Genomic DNA, 14,722 nt, shown 5'->3' with positions numbered 1-14,722 from the left:
GAATGACTTTAATACTTGATCTTGAAACCTTGTTTCTTAAAGTATTAAGAACACCTAAATCTACCCAATTACAAGTAAAGTGCATTTTGTCAAATGATTAGTCAATTACATAACATAATTGCATATGTTCTTAACAAGTGAAATACATATGTCCTAATAATCTCCTCTTTTGGCAATTCGTGACAAAACCACAACAAACAAATGAGCATATGAGAGAAGTCATAAATCACTCAACTCATATTCACTTGTTAAATACAATAAAATCTATCTTAACACAAGCTTTTGAAAAAATTTGCAAGAAGAGAGTTTATGGCAAGTAGACTTTGACAACTTGTATTTTTGAAATACTTTAAACAAAACTTATCAAAACATCTTTGTGTGAAACAAAAAAAATAGATTGCATACAAGTTATACTAATCATGTGTATAAAGAGAGAAAAGCAACAACACATGTAGAGGTAGGTGAAGAAAACATACAACATCATATATATATATATATATCAAATATAATCACAATGTATGTAAACATGTTCACAAGTCCGGTGTACAAGAAGAAGGAGGTAAGCACTCCTTCTAACAAGATGAAACACATCTCCCCCTTACAAAGGCATGTATTTCTCCCCCTAACATGTAGAATCTTAAAAAGAAACCACATATTCTCCACAATTTCTCCTCCTTTTTGTCATGATTGACAAAGGGTACAAGAAACTAGAACGCTTCACCCGAGAAATAAAAAGATGATCAAGGGGGCATAAAGAATCCATAAAAATGCATGAATGTAATGAAATAAGATGTTATAGATGACAAAATAAAAGAAAGATGCAAAACATGTGAAAAAAATGCATGCAAGAGGATCTCGATCGATTGAGAGGTGTCGAGATGCTATCAAGCCAACCTCGATGGAGTGAACAGCTATCGAGAAGCGATTGAGGGGACATGAGGTTTTTTGATCGATCCACCTAGCTATCGAGAGGTATCAAGATTGTGATAAGAAGTAGTTGAAAAGATCGATAGATAGCTAGGTGTTAAGGAGGTGTCGAGCTACGGGGTTGGAACAGCTTCTTGAGCTCGATAGATGCTAGCTGTCGAGCGTTAATGAACTTGCACTTTTCAGCTTATTTCTTGGACAGACTTGAATGACTTTAACACTTGATCTTGAAACCTTGTTTCTTGAAGTATTAAGAACACCAAGATCTACCCAATTACGAGTAAAGTGCGTTTTGTCAAAGGATTAGCCAATTACATAATAGAATGACATATGTTCTTAACAAGTGAAACACATATGTCCCAACAATCATCTTTTCCAAAATAGAATAAACTATCTAAAAATTTTGTGACTCTAATAATAATAATAATAATAATAATAATAATCAAAGTCCTATCTGAAATGGTTCACTAAATATAGAAATCATCAAACACTAAAAGAATGACTCTTTGTTTGCCTAGGTAATGCAAACGTATGACTATATGGGTATATTCTATATTGTTTTAATTACTTTAAATTACAATCAATTGTCTCATCCTCCATTATATTAAAAAAAAGCTTAGGTTTTTAATTATTTTTTTATTACTTAATATCAATAAGTCACAATAATCGGTTTTTAAAAAAAAAGTCACAATAATCATTCAAATATACATTTTTACTCTTATATGTATACACACACACACACAAACAGAGATCAACAAACCATAACATGGAGTCCACAAGTATGAGAGTAATATTCAACGGCACAAAAATTTACACGAAGATTTATCTTCTTTTTATTTTTCTACTTCTTTCTTTATTCTTGTTCTTATTATGTCAATTTAAATTCATTGTTTTTGTAAAACCATGTTTACTTTACATTTGATGGTTGATTTGAATGATTTCTTGACAAAATTTTGCTTGAATAATTTATAAAGTTATGTTATATATATTTGGTTATTTGTTTTAGCAATTGTAGTTTATTAACTTACGTGGTAAGAATTTCCTTTTGACAATTCACAAAATGATTCTTAATGAATTATTATTATAAATTTTTTACTTTAAAATAAGTATCATAAAATGATCATTAATAATATTCTCACGCATTGAGTGGGTCTACAGCTAGTTGTAAATATTTGTAATATCATATTGATTTATACACTCCACATTAAAATAAAATAAAAATGTCTCAACCAATAGAGCTAATAAAACTAAATGCTAGATGGTAAATCTTCAATTCTATATATAAGGAAGTGATAACTCAGTTTTTAACTAGATTAGTCTACTCTTTGTCCATTCAAACTCTGGAAATCTCATAAATTGATAGTGTGGTGTATGAAACATAGGACTTCTAGACTTCAAGTATGTCTTTCAAGTCCCTTGAACCTACTACACCTGTGTCCTTGAAGGGAAATAATATTTTTATTGATTAATTTGTCATTATCATAAAAAGTAGTAATGATGAATCTTGTCTAAGATATATATTAAAAAAAAACACAAAATATTATATTAAAATCTATAGCATAGATCAAAAAATCTCAAATGAAAAAAGAGTTAAAATATTATTTATACACTCTAAGTCGAGGTCCACTTCTAAATTGATCATTTTATTTTGAAAACTTAAAATTTATATTCAAGTATTACAACAATTGATGAAGGTAAAGTCTTCAGTTGTTCAGGTCGTCCAGATAGTCCCGGTGTAACCTGCAAGAACACAAGAGAAGATAACAAAGATGGGTCACTGGTGTGGTGCCAACCGGCGAGCCTCCGATGATAAAGTCAGAATGAGAGGGAGAGCAAGTTTGAATGTATTTTGCTGGTAAGAATAACTTAGTTTTTTTTGTCCCCTTTACCTTTGGTGGAGCGTGGTATTTATAGGTCCTTCTCCTTCTAGCCATTGGAACCATCATTAATGGTGGTTTAATTCTAGGTAACGTTTTTAGTATTCAATGTGGGGGAAAGGGAATCTCTTGATATTTAATGTGTGAGTGTAGGTGCCTCTGAGCTATCGCCTTGCTTCATTCGAATTGTAATGGTTCTGGCAATAATATCAGCATTTATTGTTATACCCACGTCCTTAGTTGTGCCTAGACGAATGATTTTATTGGGCTTATCAGTTGGCCCCCATTCTTGGGTCATCAAGCTTCTTGATGAACCCGGAAATCTGGAGAGTCGCCCAACATTTCGTGTTCCTCTAATGATTCTGTTTCCATCGCATATATGGCGACATGATGGTGTGGCACGCTTGGTGGCCACGTGTCACGCTCTGGTTGGCTGGACGTGGGTGCATTCCTCGATGAGACCTTTGGGTTTCCTGCGTCTTAGTTTTTTAGGGAGGTTTTTAAAGCCTTTTTCATTTATTCTTTCTCTTCTTCACTTTGATTTCTTCTCTTACCTTTGTATCACCTCTATTTTCTGCGATTTTTATTTTTATTTTTATTTATTTATTTAGATTCCTCCTTTCTCCAAGCTCTGGCCACTCTGTCTTTTCTTCTTTGAGCTCCAACCACTCTGCTCTTCCTTCTTTAGGTACGGTACTCTTCCTTTCTTGATTCTGCTTCGCTTTGCTTCGACTATGAGCCTCTTTCCCCGTAATTTCTTTCTTTTCTTTTTAATGTATGAGTATTCTGAGGTTAGGCACCACTGCCCCTATGTTTCTTTTCTTTTTGCTCATTTAGGGATGCTTCTTAGGTCTGGTAGTGGCTGTCTGGAGGTTGGGTCTTTTGCTTTTGAGAGTAGTGCTCTAGGTTTGGTCTTGGCTGACCTTAGTCCATTGCTGCGTCAATCCTTGGATTGGTTTAAGTTTGTGAGGGTAATGTCAACAGAAGTGAGGTCAAGTGAGTTAGATATAGGTTTGTCGCCTAGCGATAAAGCCGTAGAAGTTGACACTACCATTTTGGCATCCCTATCTTAAACCCTTTGTCTTCCTCCTCCGCTGTGTTGAAGGCTTTCCATGCCCTTAAAAAAGTGTGTTCTCTGGACGAGGATACACTCTTTAGATTTAGGGATAGGTTCCAAATCCCTGACAAGACCAGGATTCGTCTCCCTCGTTCAGGTGAGAAGGCTTGCGCTTTCAATCCTAGGAAGGTGTGTTTTTATAAGGCTACCCTTCTGAGCGGCCTTAGATTCCCCATCCATCCCTTCATCATGGAGCTCCTCCACCACCTAGGTATAGCATCGGGGCAACTTATGCAGAATTCTTGGAGGATCGTCATTAGTTGCATAGAGATATGGATGATTGTGACGGAGGGAGATATGATTAGGGTGGATGAACTCTTACATCTGTACTGTCTGAAAGAGTCAAAGGAGTTTGGGTACTATGAGCTGGTGCCCTGGGATAGGAAAGCTCGCCTCATTGCGAGTCTACCTTCGTCATTTCGCTATTGGAAGTCTAGGTATTTATTCGTCTCTAGAGATGGCTAGGAAACCCTCTTAGATGACCTTTGGGGAGACATACCTAGGTTGCTGCGTAGGTGGAGGACACCTAAGCTTGGTGCGTCTTCCTTCATTTCTATGTTTTTTTTTTTTTTTTTGGGTAAGTATTTACCTTTGGTTCTTCTNGGGTAAGTATTTACCTTTGGTTCTCTGACTCTAACGCCTCGTATTTTTTTGCTTCTTGCAGCCAAGACTCATCCAAATTTAAAGAGTAGGTACAAGATCCGTGTCAAAAGTGCTATGGAGTAAGGAGTACTATTGACGACTTTGACGAATTGATTGACCCTATGACATTGGCTCATCATTTCTTAGGTCCTGAACCTTCCCCCTACGTCTTGCGTGCAGTGCCAAAGAAGAGAAAAGAAGTGCTTTCGTTTGCACCCTTGTCCTTCTCTTTCCAATTTCGTTGTTAACATCTTGCTTGTGGTGGTCTTTTGCAGAAATGGTGACCAAGTTCAACAGGAATTATATGCTAAGTTGAGGGCCAAGAAGAACGGACCTTTATCCAGCCTTGCTTAAAACATCCTTGGGCAACAAAGAGGTTGTGGAGACCACTGCATCCACTCCTTTTGCTTTTGACCCCAAGGTGCTTCTCCTGTTGCCTCCGTCAAGGAGATCACTCCTCGTCCAAAGAGGGCTTGGTAGTGACAAGGGGAAGGGCAAGGTTGATTCTAGTGTTTGGGAGATGCTGCCACTACCATGGGGAGGGCTCACAACGTCGTCACTTCTGAGGAGCTGAAGGGTTTGAACTCTGTTCCTTCCACGAGCTTGTGAGTCATCATTCCATAAGCTCGTCAGGTACACTCTTAACTTTATCCTTGTTACTAAAATTTCATTTCTTGAGGAGACTTATTTTTCAGTCCCTTATTGTAGTCGTTTTTTGTTTAAGGTCCTAGGAGAAGCCATACATCTTACCACTGAGTACTGAGTAGTAAGGAGAAGGTTGTCATGCCAACTCCAAAGTTGATGCCCTAGAATTTGAAGGTTCCACCTTGAGGAAGAAGTTGATAGTGGCGGTGGACGGCAGGAACCAGATGAAGGAAAAGATCAAGGCCTTGACAGACTAGAAGGATGAACAGCTCGAGGCAGCTAAGCACGAGGTTCCAAGGTTGGGGACGAGGCGGTGCAGGCCTTCCAGCAAACCAACGAGTACAATGGCGTCCTCCTTGGAGGTACTTCAAGGATTTTGAGCTACTGAGGAGGTATCTAGTAAGCATAACCCTAGGATGGACCTGACAATCTAGACCTCAGGCCATTGAAAAATAGATGGAAGTTGAGGACGTGCTGACGAGGGGGCTGTGATGGTGGTGAGACCAAGCTACTTGAGCCTTTCCAGAAAAAGTTTTACTCTATCCTTTTTTTTTTTTTGGTTGCTCCATCTATTTTGGGCCTTTTACATTTATTGTTGAACACTTTAAGGTTTTGGATGCCCTATTGTTTTTGGCTTTTCAAACAAGCTTACCTTATTATTAGATAAAGAGGAAAGGGATAAATTCAAAGGCAGGCAGCCAGAGAGCTTTAGGAAGCAAGACTAGAGACTCGAGAGGGCAGATAGGCATTCATTCGGTTCAAAAGGCATGGTTTTCAATATGTCCCGAAGCAGCTCCCTAATCAATAAGCCTACCAAGGGCCAGCACCCATATATTGATTTGTTGAAAACAGCTTCTTCGTCTACCACGCCTATTTGTATTCTAATCTAATTTGTTCCACTATAAACTTGATTATAGAATTAAAAAGGAGTGAATACTAAATGTAAAATTGAACCAAAGTGCCTTAAGTAGCCTTTGAGGAGTCCGCTTACTCTCTCCGCCTGAGCTTTCTGCGGCTGCCACAGTTGAAACCAATGTAGCTTCATATTATCCAAAGAAATGGAAAATACCAAAGTATAAAATCAGAACTCAGAAAGGATAGAGTATCCTGGACAAGAATGTTGACTTAACCATTAATTAGGCTTGAATCAAGGACAATTGATATGTCTTGATTCACGCTACAATCAAGGGCAGACTAATGACTGCTAAAATTGTGTAGAATATGAAGCACAGGCAATATATGCTAACAGTCGTGAGGAACTTCCATGCTGGGGTATATTGAAAGTATAGAGAATCAGGTTTGTACTATCCACTCTTATACCTTCACGCATAGTCGTGAATTTATGGGTTTCGCTGTTAATCCTGGATTTGGAGGTGCCGTACACTACTGTTTCTTGAATCAAACTACTTTACTTAAAAGAATAAGATAATGCAGCTCAAAATTTTCATAGTTCCTTTGATTAATGGACAACAAGATTATTAACAATCATTTTTGTAATTTAAATCCACACTCTTATTACAAAGAATTAATAAGGTAAATATCTACTAGTCTTACTAGGCAATAGGGGCAATATTACAACAAGCAGCTAATTATTCAAGAAGAGCCACAGGAGCTCACCAGTTAAGAAAAGTGTTAGTTACTTAAACTCCTGAAAACCATAGTTTGTTTAACCTAATTTAAAGCCAAGTTATTACTTAGTTCAATTAAATAGATCTAGGTTAAGCAATTCACAATCATATCACTAAAAGTGGAAAAGTAAAGAACACAGGCGATATGATGACCTAATAAAATTAATGAAACTGTTCAATTTCAAAGTAAAAAATCTAGGAAGGATTTAACCTAAACAATTCTTAAGGAACAAGTTCACTAAATAAAATGGAAGTGTTTACAATAGATTTAAACCATAAATATAATGCTCCATCTTGTAATATTTATTCACATGACTACACGCAACTCTGAATTCACGGACTCTTCTATTCTGAATTTGTTGAATGCAAATACTCAAGTTTGTGACTTTGAGATTCTACTTAAAGGTTTAGATCATCAACTGTGATTGATCTTGTATTCAACAATTTCAGATCTTCTGGTTCTAATAATATAGATCTACTGGTTCTAATAATATGAGAATGATTTTCAGTAATGATTTTTAATGGAGAAGGCATAGCACCTTTTAAAACTCAAAAGAGAAGCTCCCAAGTCTCTTCAAAACATTCCTTAGGGTTTCCTTTAAATACTTAGTGAAATAGATCTAAAACCCTAATTACTTGTTAGGACATATGTGTTTCACTTGTTAAGAACATATGTCACTATTTTATGTAGTTGGCTAATCCTTTGACAAAACGCACTTTACTTGTATTTGGGTAGATTTAAGTTGTGTTTAATACTTGAAGAAACATGTTGTTCAAGTCTAGTATTAAAGCCATGAAGATTGGACTAAGAAACAAGTGAAGAAAAGGTGTTCATTAAAGCTGGACAGATATCTCGACACCTGCGGACAGATAGCCCGACAGCTTCTCGACACCTAGCTATCTATCGAGCTCTTAAGGTGTTTTCTTATCGCAATCTCGACACCTTCTCGATAGCTAGTGGATCGATCGAGAAATCTTCTGTCTTCTCGATAGCTCCTCAATAGCTTCTGACAGATAGCTATCTATCGAGGTTTAAATCTCGACACCTCCTCGACACCTCTCGATCGATTGAGGTTACGGGAAATCAGAATTTTCAGATCTGATTTTTGGGCCAAGCTTATGTATTTGTGTAGGGTTTCTTTTCTCACAACCCTAGACCTATATAAGGCTTATTTTAGAGGCCGTTACATAAGAGAATACAAGGAGAACATATGCAAAAGGTGATCAATACCTTATTCTCTCTGAAAGAAGCTACTGCATCTTTGCGCCTTAGGGTTGTGTAACCAAGTGCTTCTTGATCTTCATTGTTGATGAAGTGAAGAACTTTGTAGCCAACATTCTTCTTTCTCAAGTTGGTGAGTGAGTTGTGTACTGGAATTCATACAAATGAGTTAATCACGTACTGGGATCCATACAACAAAAAGGGTGGCGTTCATATATTGAAGAATTCAGAGGTTCTGAAGCGGTAGAAGGTTTCTGCTGTGAGTTCATCTACGAGGATTGTAGAGTCTAGGGACAAAGGTTTTATACTAGATCTAAAACTTCTCTTTACTATAGTGGATTACTTTTCGGGAAGGTTTCCCCCTAGGTTTTTTACTGTGAAACTGGTTGGTTTCATTGGTTTTCCTGGGTCATCATATCTTGTCTTATTTACTTTTCCGCTGCATTCATTATTGACATGATATTGATGTTTGTTTGTTTTAACAAGTTTTATTCATAATAAATCTAATTAACAACTTGAGTTTAAAACTTGTTAATTCTATCAACCGGGGTCTAAATTTCCCAACATTACTTAATGGGCTTAATGGGCTAATGGGCTTTAATTAAATTATGCAAATCCATGTCTTGATCGGTCGAACCATAGTCTCGATTGATCGAGCCTAGCATGTTTTGAATTCTTAAACCTGCAGCTTCCTTATTCTTGTGTTCTAACTTGTAACACCTTGAATATTGTTTAATATATCCTATGGACTCTAAGGTCTATATTTAAACAAGTTTATACTCACGGTTTTCCAATTGTTCTAAATTTGTAGAACCTAACAAAAAGGAATCCGAAGTAAGAACATAAAACAAAATACAAACAGAACCCAGATATGGAAGCACTTAACAAAGCCACCATTATATTCAACTATCTAGATGGAAAAGATATTACTTTTTTCTTCTTTTGCTAATGAGATAGAGATATGAATTACTTTTGATGGAACACCTTTGAAACTAGGCAACACATCAAACAAGAATAGCTAAGTAGCTATCATAGCATTATGACGTATTCTTGACGCATTTTGATTCTGGTTTTCATTCAGTATCATATTAATATCCGAATGAATGATGAAAGAAGGCAAAAATCAACAGCGAGTTGAAATGCAAATCTATATATTACTACAAGCTGAAGCGTAGCGTTTAATACTGCTGCTCCCACGTTGCGCCATATCAGCTGCCACGTCATTCTTTTTCTTTTTTTTTTCTTTTTTAAAATATAATTTTCCTACAATTTTAAAATGGTTTTTATAAATTTCAGCCCTATAAATGCAGCCCACTACTTATTTATTTACTTCTACTATCACCCTATAATAAATCTGTATAATTGATCCAGCCCATTTCTTATTTATTTAGTTCCACTATCAAGTCTAACTCAAAACCTTTTCAGTTCAACTTTAGAGTTTTGTGTGAGCTTTTTTAGCTTAAAGGGGAATTTTTTTTTTCAATTTTCTTATAATTGCTTTTAACATTTATTTTTTTTAATATTTACACTTCTCCAACCTTTCTCTCTCCCTTACCATTTCATCTCCCCATTGCTTCTTCATTCTTTCTCCCTCCTTTATCTTTTCATCTTCCCACTACCCTCTACATTAATATCATTCTTCCTCTTTCCTTTCATCTTCCTTTATTTTTGTCTCTTCTTATTTACACCCTCTTACTATAAATTTGTCATTATCTCTTCTATTCTATGCATAGTATTCCCTCACCAAAAAAAAAAAAAAAAGGTTCCCTCTCTCTCTCTCTCTCTCTCTCTAAATTTTTTGGTGGATTTTTTTATTTTTCTTGCATCTCTACTTTAGGTTGATAATTTTTTATATTCTTTAAAACTCTATTTTGGGTTAATGCAATTTATTTTTGTTTTTCAAATTGTTGTTGTTGTTTTTTTATTTATTTTTTATTCTCTTTGAATGTTATATGTTATCCTATTGCATTCTAAAGAATTAAATATAGCACATAAAAATATAATATTATTCTATTACATAGCATAATTTGGATAATTTGGTATTTATTTTGTTACATAGCATGATTTTTTATGGTGCTCAATTTAGATGCTAAACTATGAGACTTTACTAATTTTGTTTATTTTTTAATCCTTTGTAGTGGGCAAATTACTTTTAATAGTTGTAATAGAAGTACTTTATAATGCCATTTATTTAAAGAAAAGCAAAGATTAGCCAAACAAAAGTAATCGGATAGGTGACAAATTTTAACTTTTGCAATTTTATTTTAATTATTATTATTTTATAACAATGCAAGTATAGAAATTTAATTCTTAGATTTTGCTAATAATTGTTTATTTGATAATATGTTTTGGGTGGCTGAAATTATAATTTCTACAAAGAAAGTAACCTTAATAGATTATCAAAAACAAATTTTATCCTAATATTGGTTCAATTAATCATTGTTAAGTTTTATTAATTTTTTTAGTTTATGTTTTTTTGGTGTTTTGGATTGATCCTATATTACATTTATGATTGTTCTTATAATAAATAAAATATAATTATGAAATACATTACTCATTATTAGATTAGTTTAAATTGTAAAAAAATTTAATAAAACTACCATAAAAATAATTATCACACGCCATGCACGGGTTCGCGGCTAGTTATAATAATTATGAAGTTCAGAAGAATCAAAGGCTACATAGGTAAAAATAAGCAATAAAGCAGTAAAAAATGCATACTAACATGCGATCCAAGTTGGAGTTCCATTCAATATGGACCATCAATATTTAATCATGATGGATGGAGTGAACAACTTATCCGGATATTGCTCCTCAGCTTCTGTAAAGTTGTTCTGAATTTTGATGTTGAAGTCTTCGGGCATATTTGTTAACTTCAACTCTTGGAGAGTCTCCAAGCATGTCAGCCCTGTGGGAATCTCCAATTCGTTGCAGGACCGAATTTCCAACTCCCTGAGATTTCGCATTGCTCTTTCCTGCACATCCCATCTTTGTAGAGTATCTAGCATCCAAAGTTTCAGAACCAGAAGTTGGGGAAAGTCGTCAATAGAGCAAACCATGGTTGTTCCCTTGTAAGAACCAGAATAAAGACACAGTGACCTGAGATTGGGAAGTTTTCCTAGTTTGGGCATTGGATCATCTGAGAGCTGAGAAGCCGACAGGGTAACCTCAGTAAGGCTCTGTGGGAGATGTTCCATGATGGATGGATTCTCTAGCCTTCCAAACAAATATAGGCTCGAGAGATTCCTAAGGTTTGACAAAGGCTTCAGGTATAGATCCAAAGGTTCACCCATTTCGCCAATTGATTTCAACCATAGAGATTGAAGGTGGTTCAGTTGTGAAATCCACTCTGCCAAAACCTTTCGCCGTGATAACTCCAACTGAAAGGCCAATTTCAACTTTCTAAGGTTCATCAACCTATTTAAGCCATTGGTTAGAGGACTGTCTTCATCTACAAATACACCCCATAATGTTTGAAGATTCTTTAGTGCAGCACCACTTGGTTGCACAAATTTACTTCGATATCTCTGGTTCAGGTATAGATGCCGAAGTTTCTGCAGTTTCCATATTGAACCTGGGAGTTTCCGGATATACGTATGCTTCACATCCAAGATTTGGAGGTTTTTCAGATTGCCAATGGATGATGGGATGGCCTCAAGGTAAGTCCACCTTAAGCCCAGATACCTCAGGTTAATTAGATTTCCTATTTTCTTCGGCAATATTGGTCTGAATGCACGTTCAAGATCAAGAACCTTTAACAAATGGAAGCAACCAGTTGCAATGCCCCTCTGAAGAAAGTTTCCTATATTTTCCCCGGGTTTATTCCCTTCTTGAACATCAAAAGAGAGAAATGTAACGAGATTTCTATATTCCCGCAAATCAAGTTGGGAAATTTCGTCTTTTCCATAATCGGCAAGCCTCTGAACTGAACTTTCATTTGGCAACCTCTCTGACAGAGCATAATGTAAACAAAATGTCTTGATCTTCCCATCTGGTTTTGTTTCCAGTACTTGAATTATGTACCGATTTTTCAAATCGGCTAAACACTTCTCTGCAACACATTCAGGGGAATCTTCTGCACGTTGTTGTAACAACTCTTCTGCAACCCATGAAGCAGCCACTCTTCTTGCGGGGATTTCATAGTCCCTAGGGAAAAGTCTAATGTAAGAAAGACATTTAACCAGTTGAACAGGAAATTCCTCATTTCCCACAGCTTCGATCCATGATTCTTGGTAGCAATTAATGCTCTCAAGCACAGTTGACGAATTCTCCTGTGTCACATGTTCCCCTATCAAACGATACCCAGAATGGAAAATGGCAAGTGGCAGGCCACCACATCTTCCTACAACTTTTGCTTTAATGATTTTCTCTGATTCTGGGGGAATTTCAGGTGGAAGGTGCACCATCTGGGTAAAAAGCTTCCAGCTCTCTTCCTTGGTTCTCAGTCGAAGTACGTGCTGAGTGCTGCTTTGGTCAGCATGTGAAGCTACACTCTTGTGGCGTGTGGTAAGCATAATTGTGCTCCCATTTGTTGTTGCTGGAAATGCTGCTTTAAGAGTATCCCAAGTTTCCTTTGTGTTAATATCTTCCAGAACTAGAAGGTACCTTTCCTCCCCCAAGAAATGACGTAACTCCTTGATCCAATATTCTCTTCCTCTCTGTTCCTCCTGTGATTCAAGAACTCCTAGTACCAGCATTTCTATTTTATTCAAAAGTGACTTGTGACCTATAGAGACCCAATAACGGTTATTATGAAACTGTTTCAAAATGACTTCATGGTTGAAAACCTTCTTTGCCAGTGTGGTCTTACCTATGCCTCTCATCCCCACAATAGAAACAACTGGTTCACGGTTGGTTAATCGTGAGATCAATACACCTATGTCTTCTTTCAAACCGACTACTGACGTTGACTCTTCCCTTATTTCAATTTGATATGCTTTGATGGTTCTTTCAAAACAATTGATAACTTGCCACATTCGTTCAATTTCCACCGATACCTCATGTCTTCTGTCGTATGTACTTTTATACAATAAAAAATAATCAGGAAGACCAGTAAAGAACGAATTTACATTGCTATGTGGATCATAGGCAAAGAAGGAGTCCCCAAAAGAGGTGTAATCTGTATTTCTTGCTGCTTCATCTTTTATATAGGCTTCTATGGTTTCCTCTACTACATCAACAGTGCACTTCATTTGCATCAACCAGGTCCTTCTGAAATTATCTACGCCTTCAATTGCAATTACTTCTTCTGTAAGGCGATGCATCTTCTCCCACGGTACACACATCATCGACAGAAATTTGACTTGATCACCTTCTCCAGTCAACGAAACTGGCAGCTGTTTGAGCCAGTAATGTTTCTTGTCTTCGATTCCTTTAACTTTGTTTTTTATCTGAATCTCCTCCTCATTTGGGGATCGAGTGTCAAATTTTGATATCTGATCTCTTCTGATAAATTTAAATCCATATCTTTCCTTTCGCCTGTAGAGGTCAGAAAAAGCAGCATCAATGATCTTCATATCCCCCTTAAGCTTACGCCTTGCCATCAAGTTACTGAAAGTTGAAAACCACCCTCCTCTTCTGTGTATGAAGCTCTCGATAGCACGCTGTGCTTCATCAATAATCTCTTTATGTTCCTCCACCCAGACTTTTTCCGTTTCACTTAGGAATTCAACCCCTTCTAAATCTTTCATGAAAGCACCCAGTAACAACAGTTGCAATTTGATTAACTCAATTTTCTCTGTCAGGCCATACACTGAATATGGCTTTATAGCAATCTGGTGATCGATTTTTTGAACAATAGAGGAAACCAAATCAGCTGCTGAGCAAACATTCTCCCTATGACTGATAGACTCGTGCTCAATAGGTCTGTCCTGCAGGCTTCTAATTTGAGTTCTTGATCTTTCCAATGTTCCACAGATGTCAACATTCTTCTTCAGGTGAGCATTTATTTCTTCCTTGATCTGCTTCATTTCAAAGGAAAGGGCATCTTTAATAAAATAATTGTTAAGAGTCCAAATATACCTTACAGCAGCGACGGCAGGTTTCTTTCTTCTTTCTTTGTACTTCTCAAACCTGTCAATGAAAACTGTTGCACGTGATACCACACATTCAGCGATATCCATCCAGTCTACTTCAGCTGGATCTAGTAATACAGTCATCTTCGGGTGATCTTCTAACTTCCACAGGTCCCTGGCTCTCATATCGATTTCTGCCTCAGAATTCGAAAGTCTTACTTTATCGTATGAAAGAGCTCTCAATAATCTATATTCTCTTAGAATCCGGTTGAAATCGCGTTCTAACGACTGAAATGAAACATAATTGTGGAGAAAGAAAAGAACGAATACTGCAAAAAGAAAGGACCCAAAAAGGGGGGCACGTAATATTACATAAATGCAACGAAGGATCAGGGCGGTAATTGAAAATGGGAGAATAAGATCCTCAGGTGCAGTGGCCATTGGGTGCTCTCTTCTTAATATTTAGTGTTTCAAACAGAATTGGTTACAGGATTACAGCTAAGGATAAGCCAGAATTTGTCACACACATACACAACCACCAATCTCAAACCAGAACTACCGTTCTTAACCCACAACCGCCAATCTCAGCCTAGAACCATCACCGCTCTCAATCCACAACAACCAATCTTAGCCCAAAACCACAACTGATT

The 14,722-nt window shown here is 36.6% G+C and overlaps 1 protein-coding gene across 1 annotated transcript; it reads right to left on the bottom strand.

The window, feature by feature from the left end:
* Nucleotides 1–10,820: 10,820 nt before the first annotated feature.
* Nucleotides 10,821–14,513, bottom strand: LOC112015690 (probable disease resistance RPP8-like protein 2). The gene has a single exon (XM_024048123.1). It carries the CDS (start codon nt 14,511–14,513, stop codon nt 10,821–10,823), a length of 3,693 nt encoding a protein of 1,230 aa, XP_023903891.1.
* Nucleotides 14,514–14,722: the final 209 nt, after the last annotated feature.

This window comes from Quercus suber, unplaced genomic scaffold (assembly GCF_002906115.3).
Source record: "Quercus suber isolate HL8 unplaced genomic scaffold, Cork oak 2.0 scaffold_289, whole genome shotgun sequence".
Lineage (NCBI taxonomy): Eukaryota > Viridiplantae > Streptophyta > Magnoliopsida > Fagales > Fagaceae > Quercus > Quercus suber.
The sequence above is the reverse complement of the archived record's forward strand: the minus strand, read 5'-3'. Positions and strand labels throughout refer to the sequence as shown.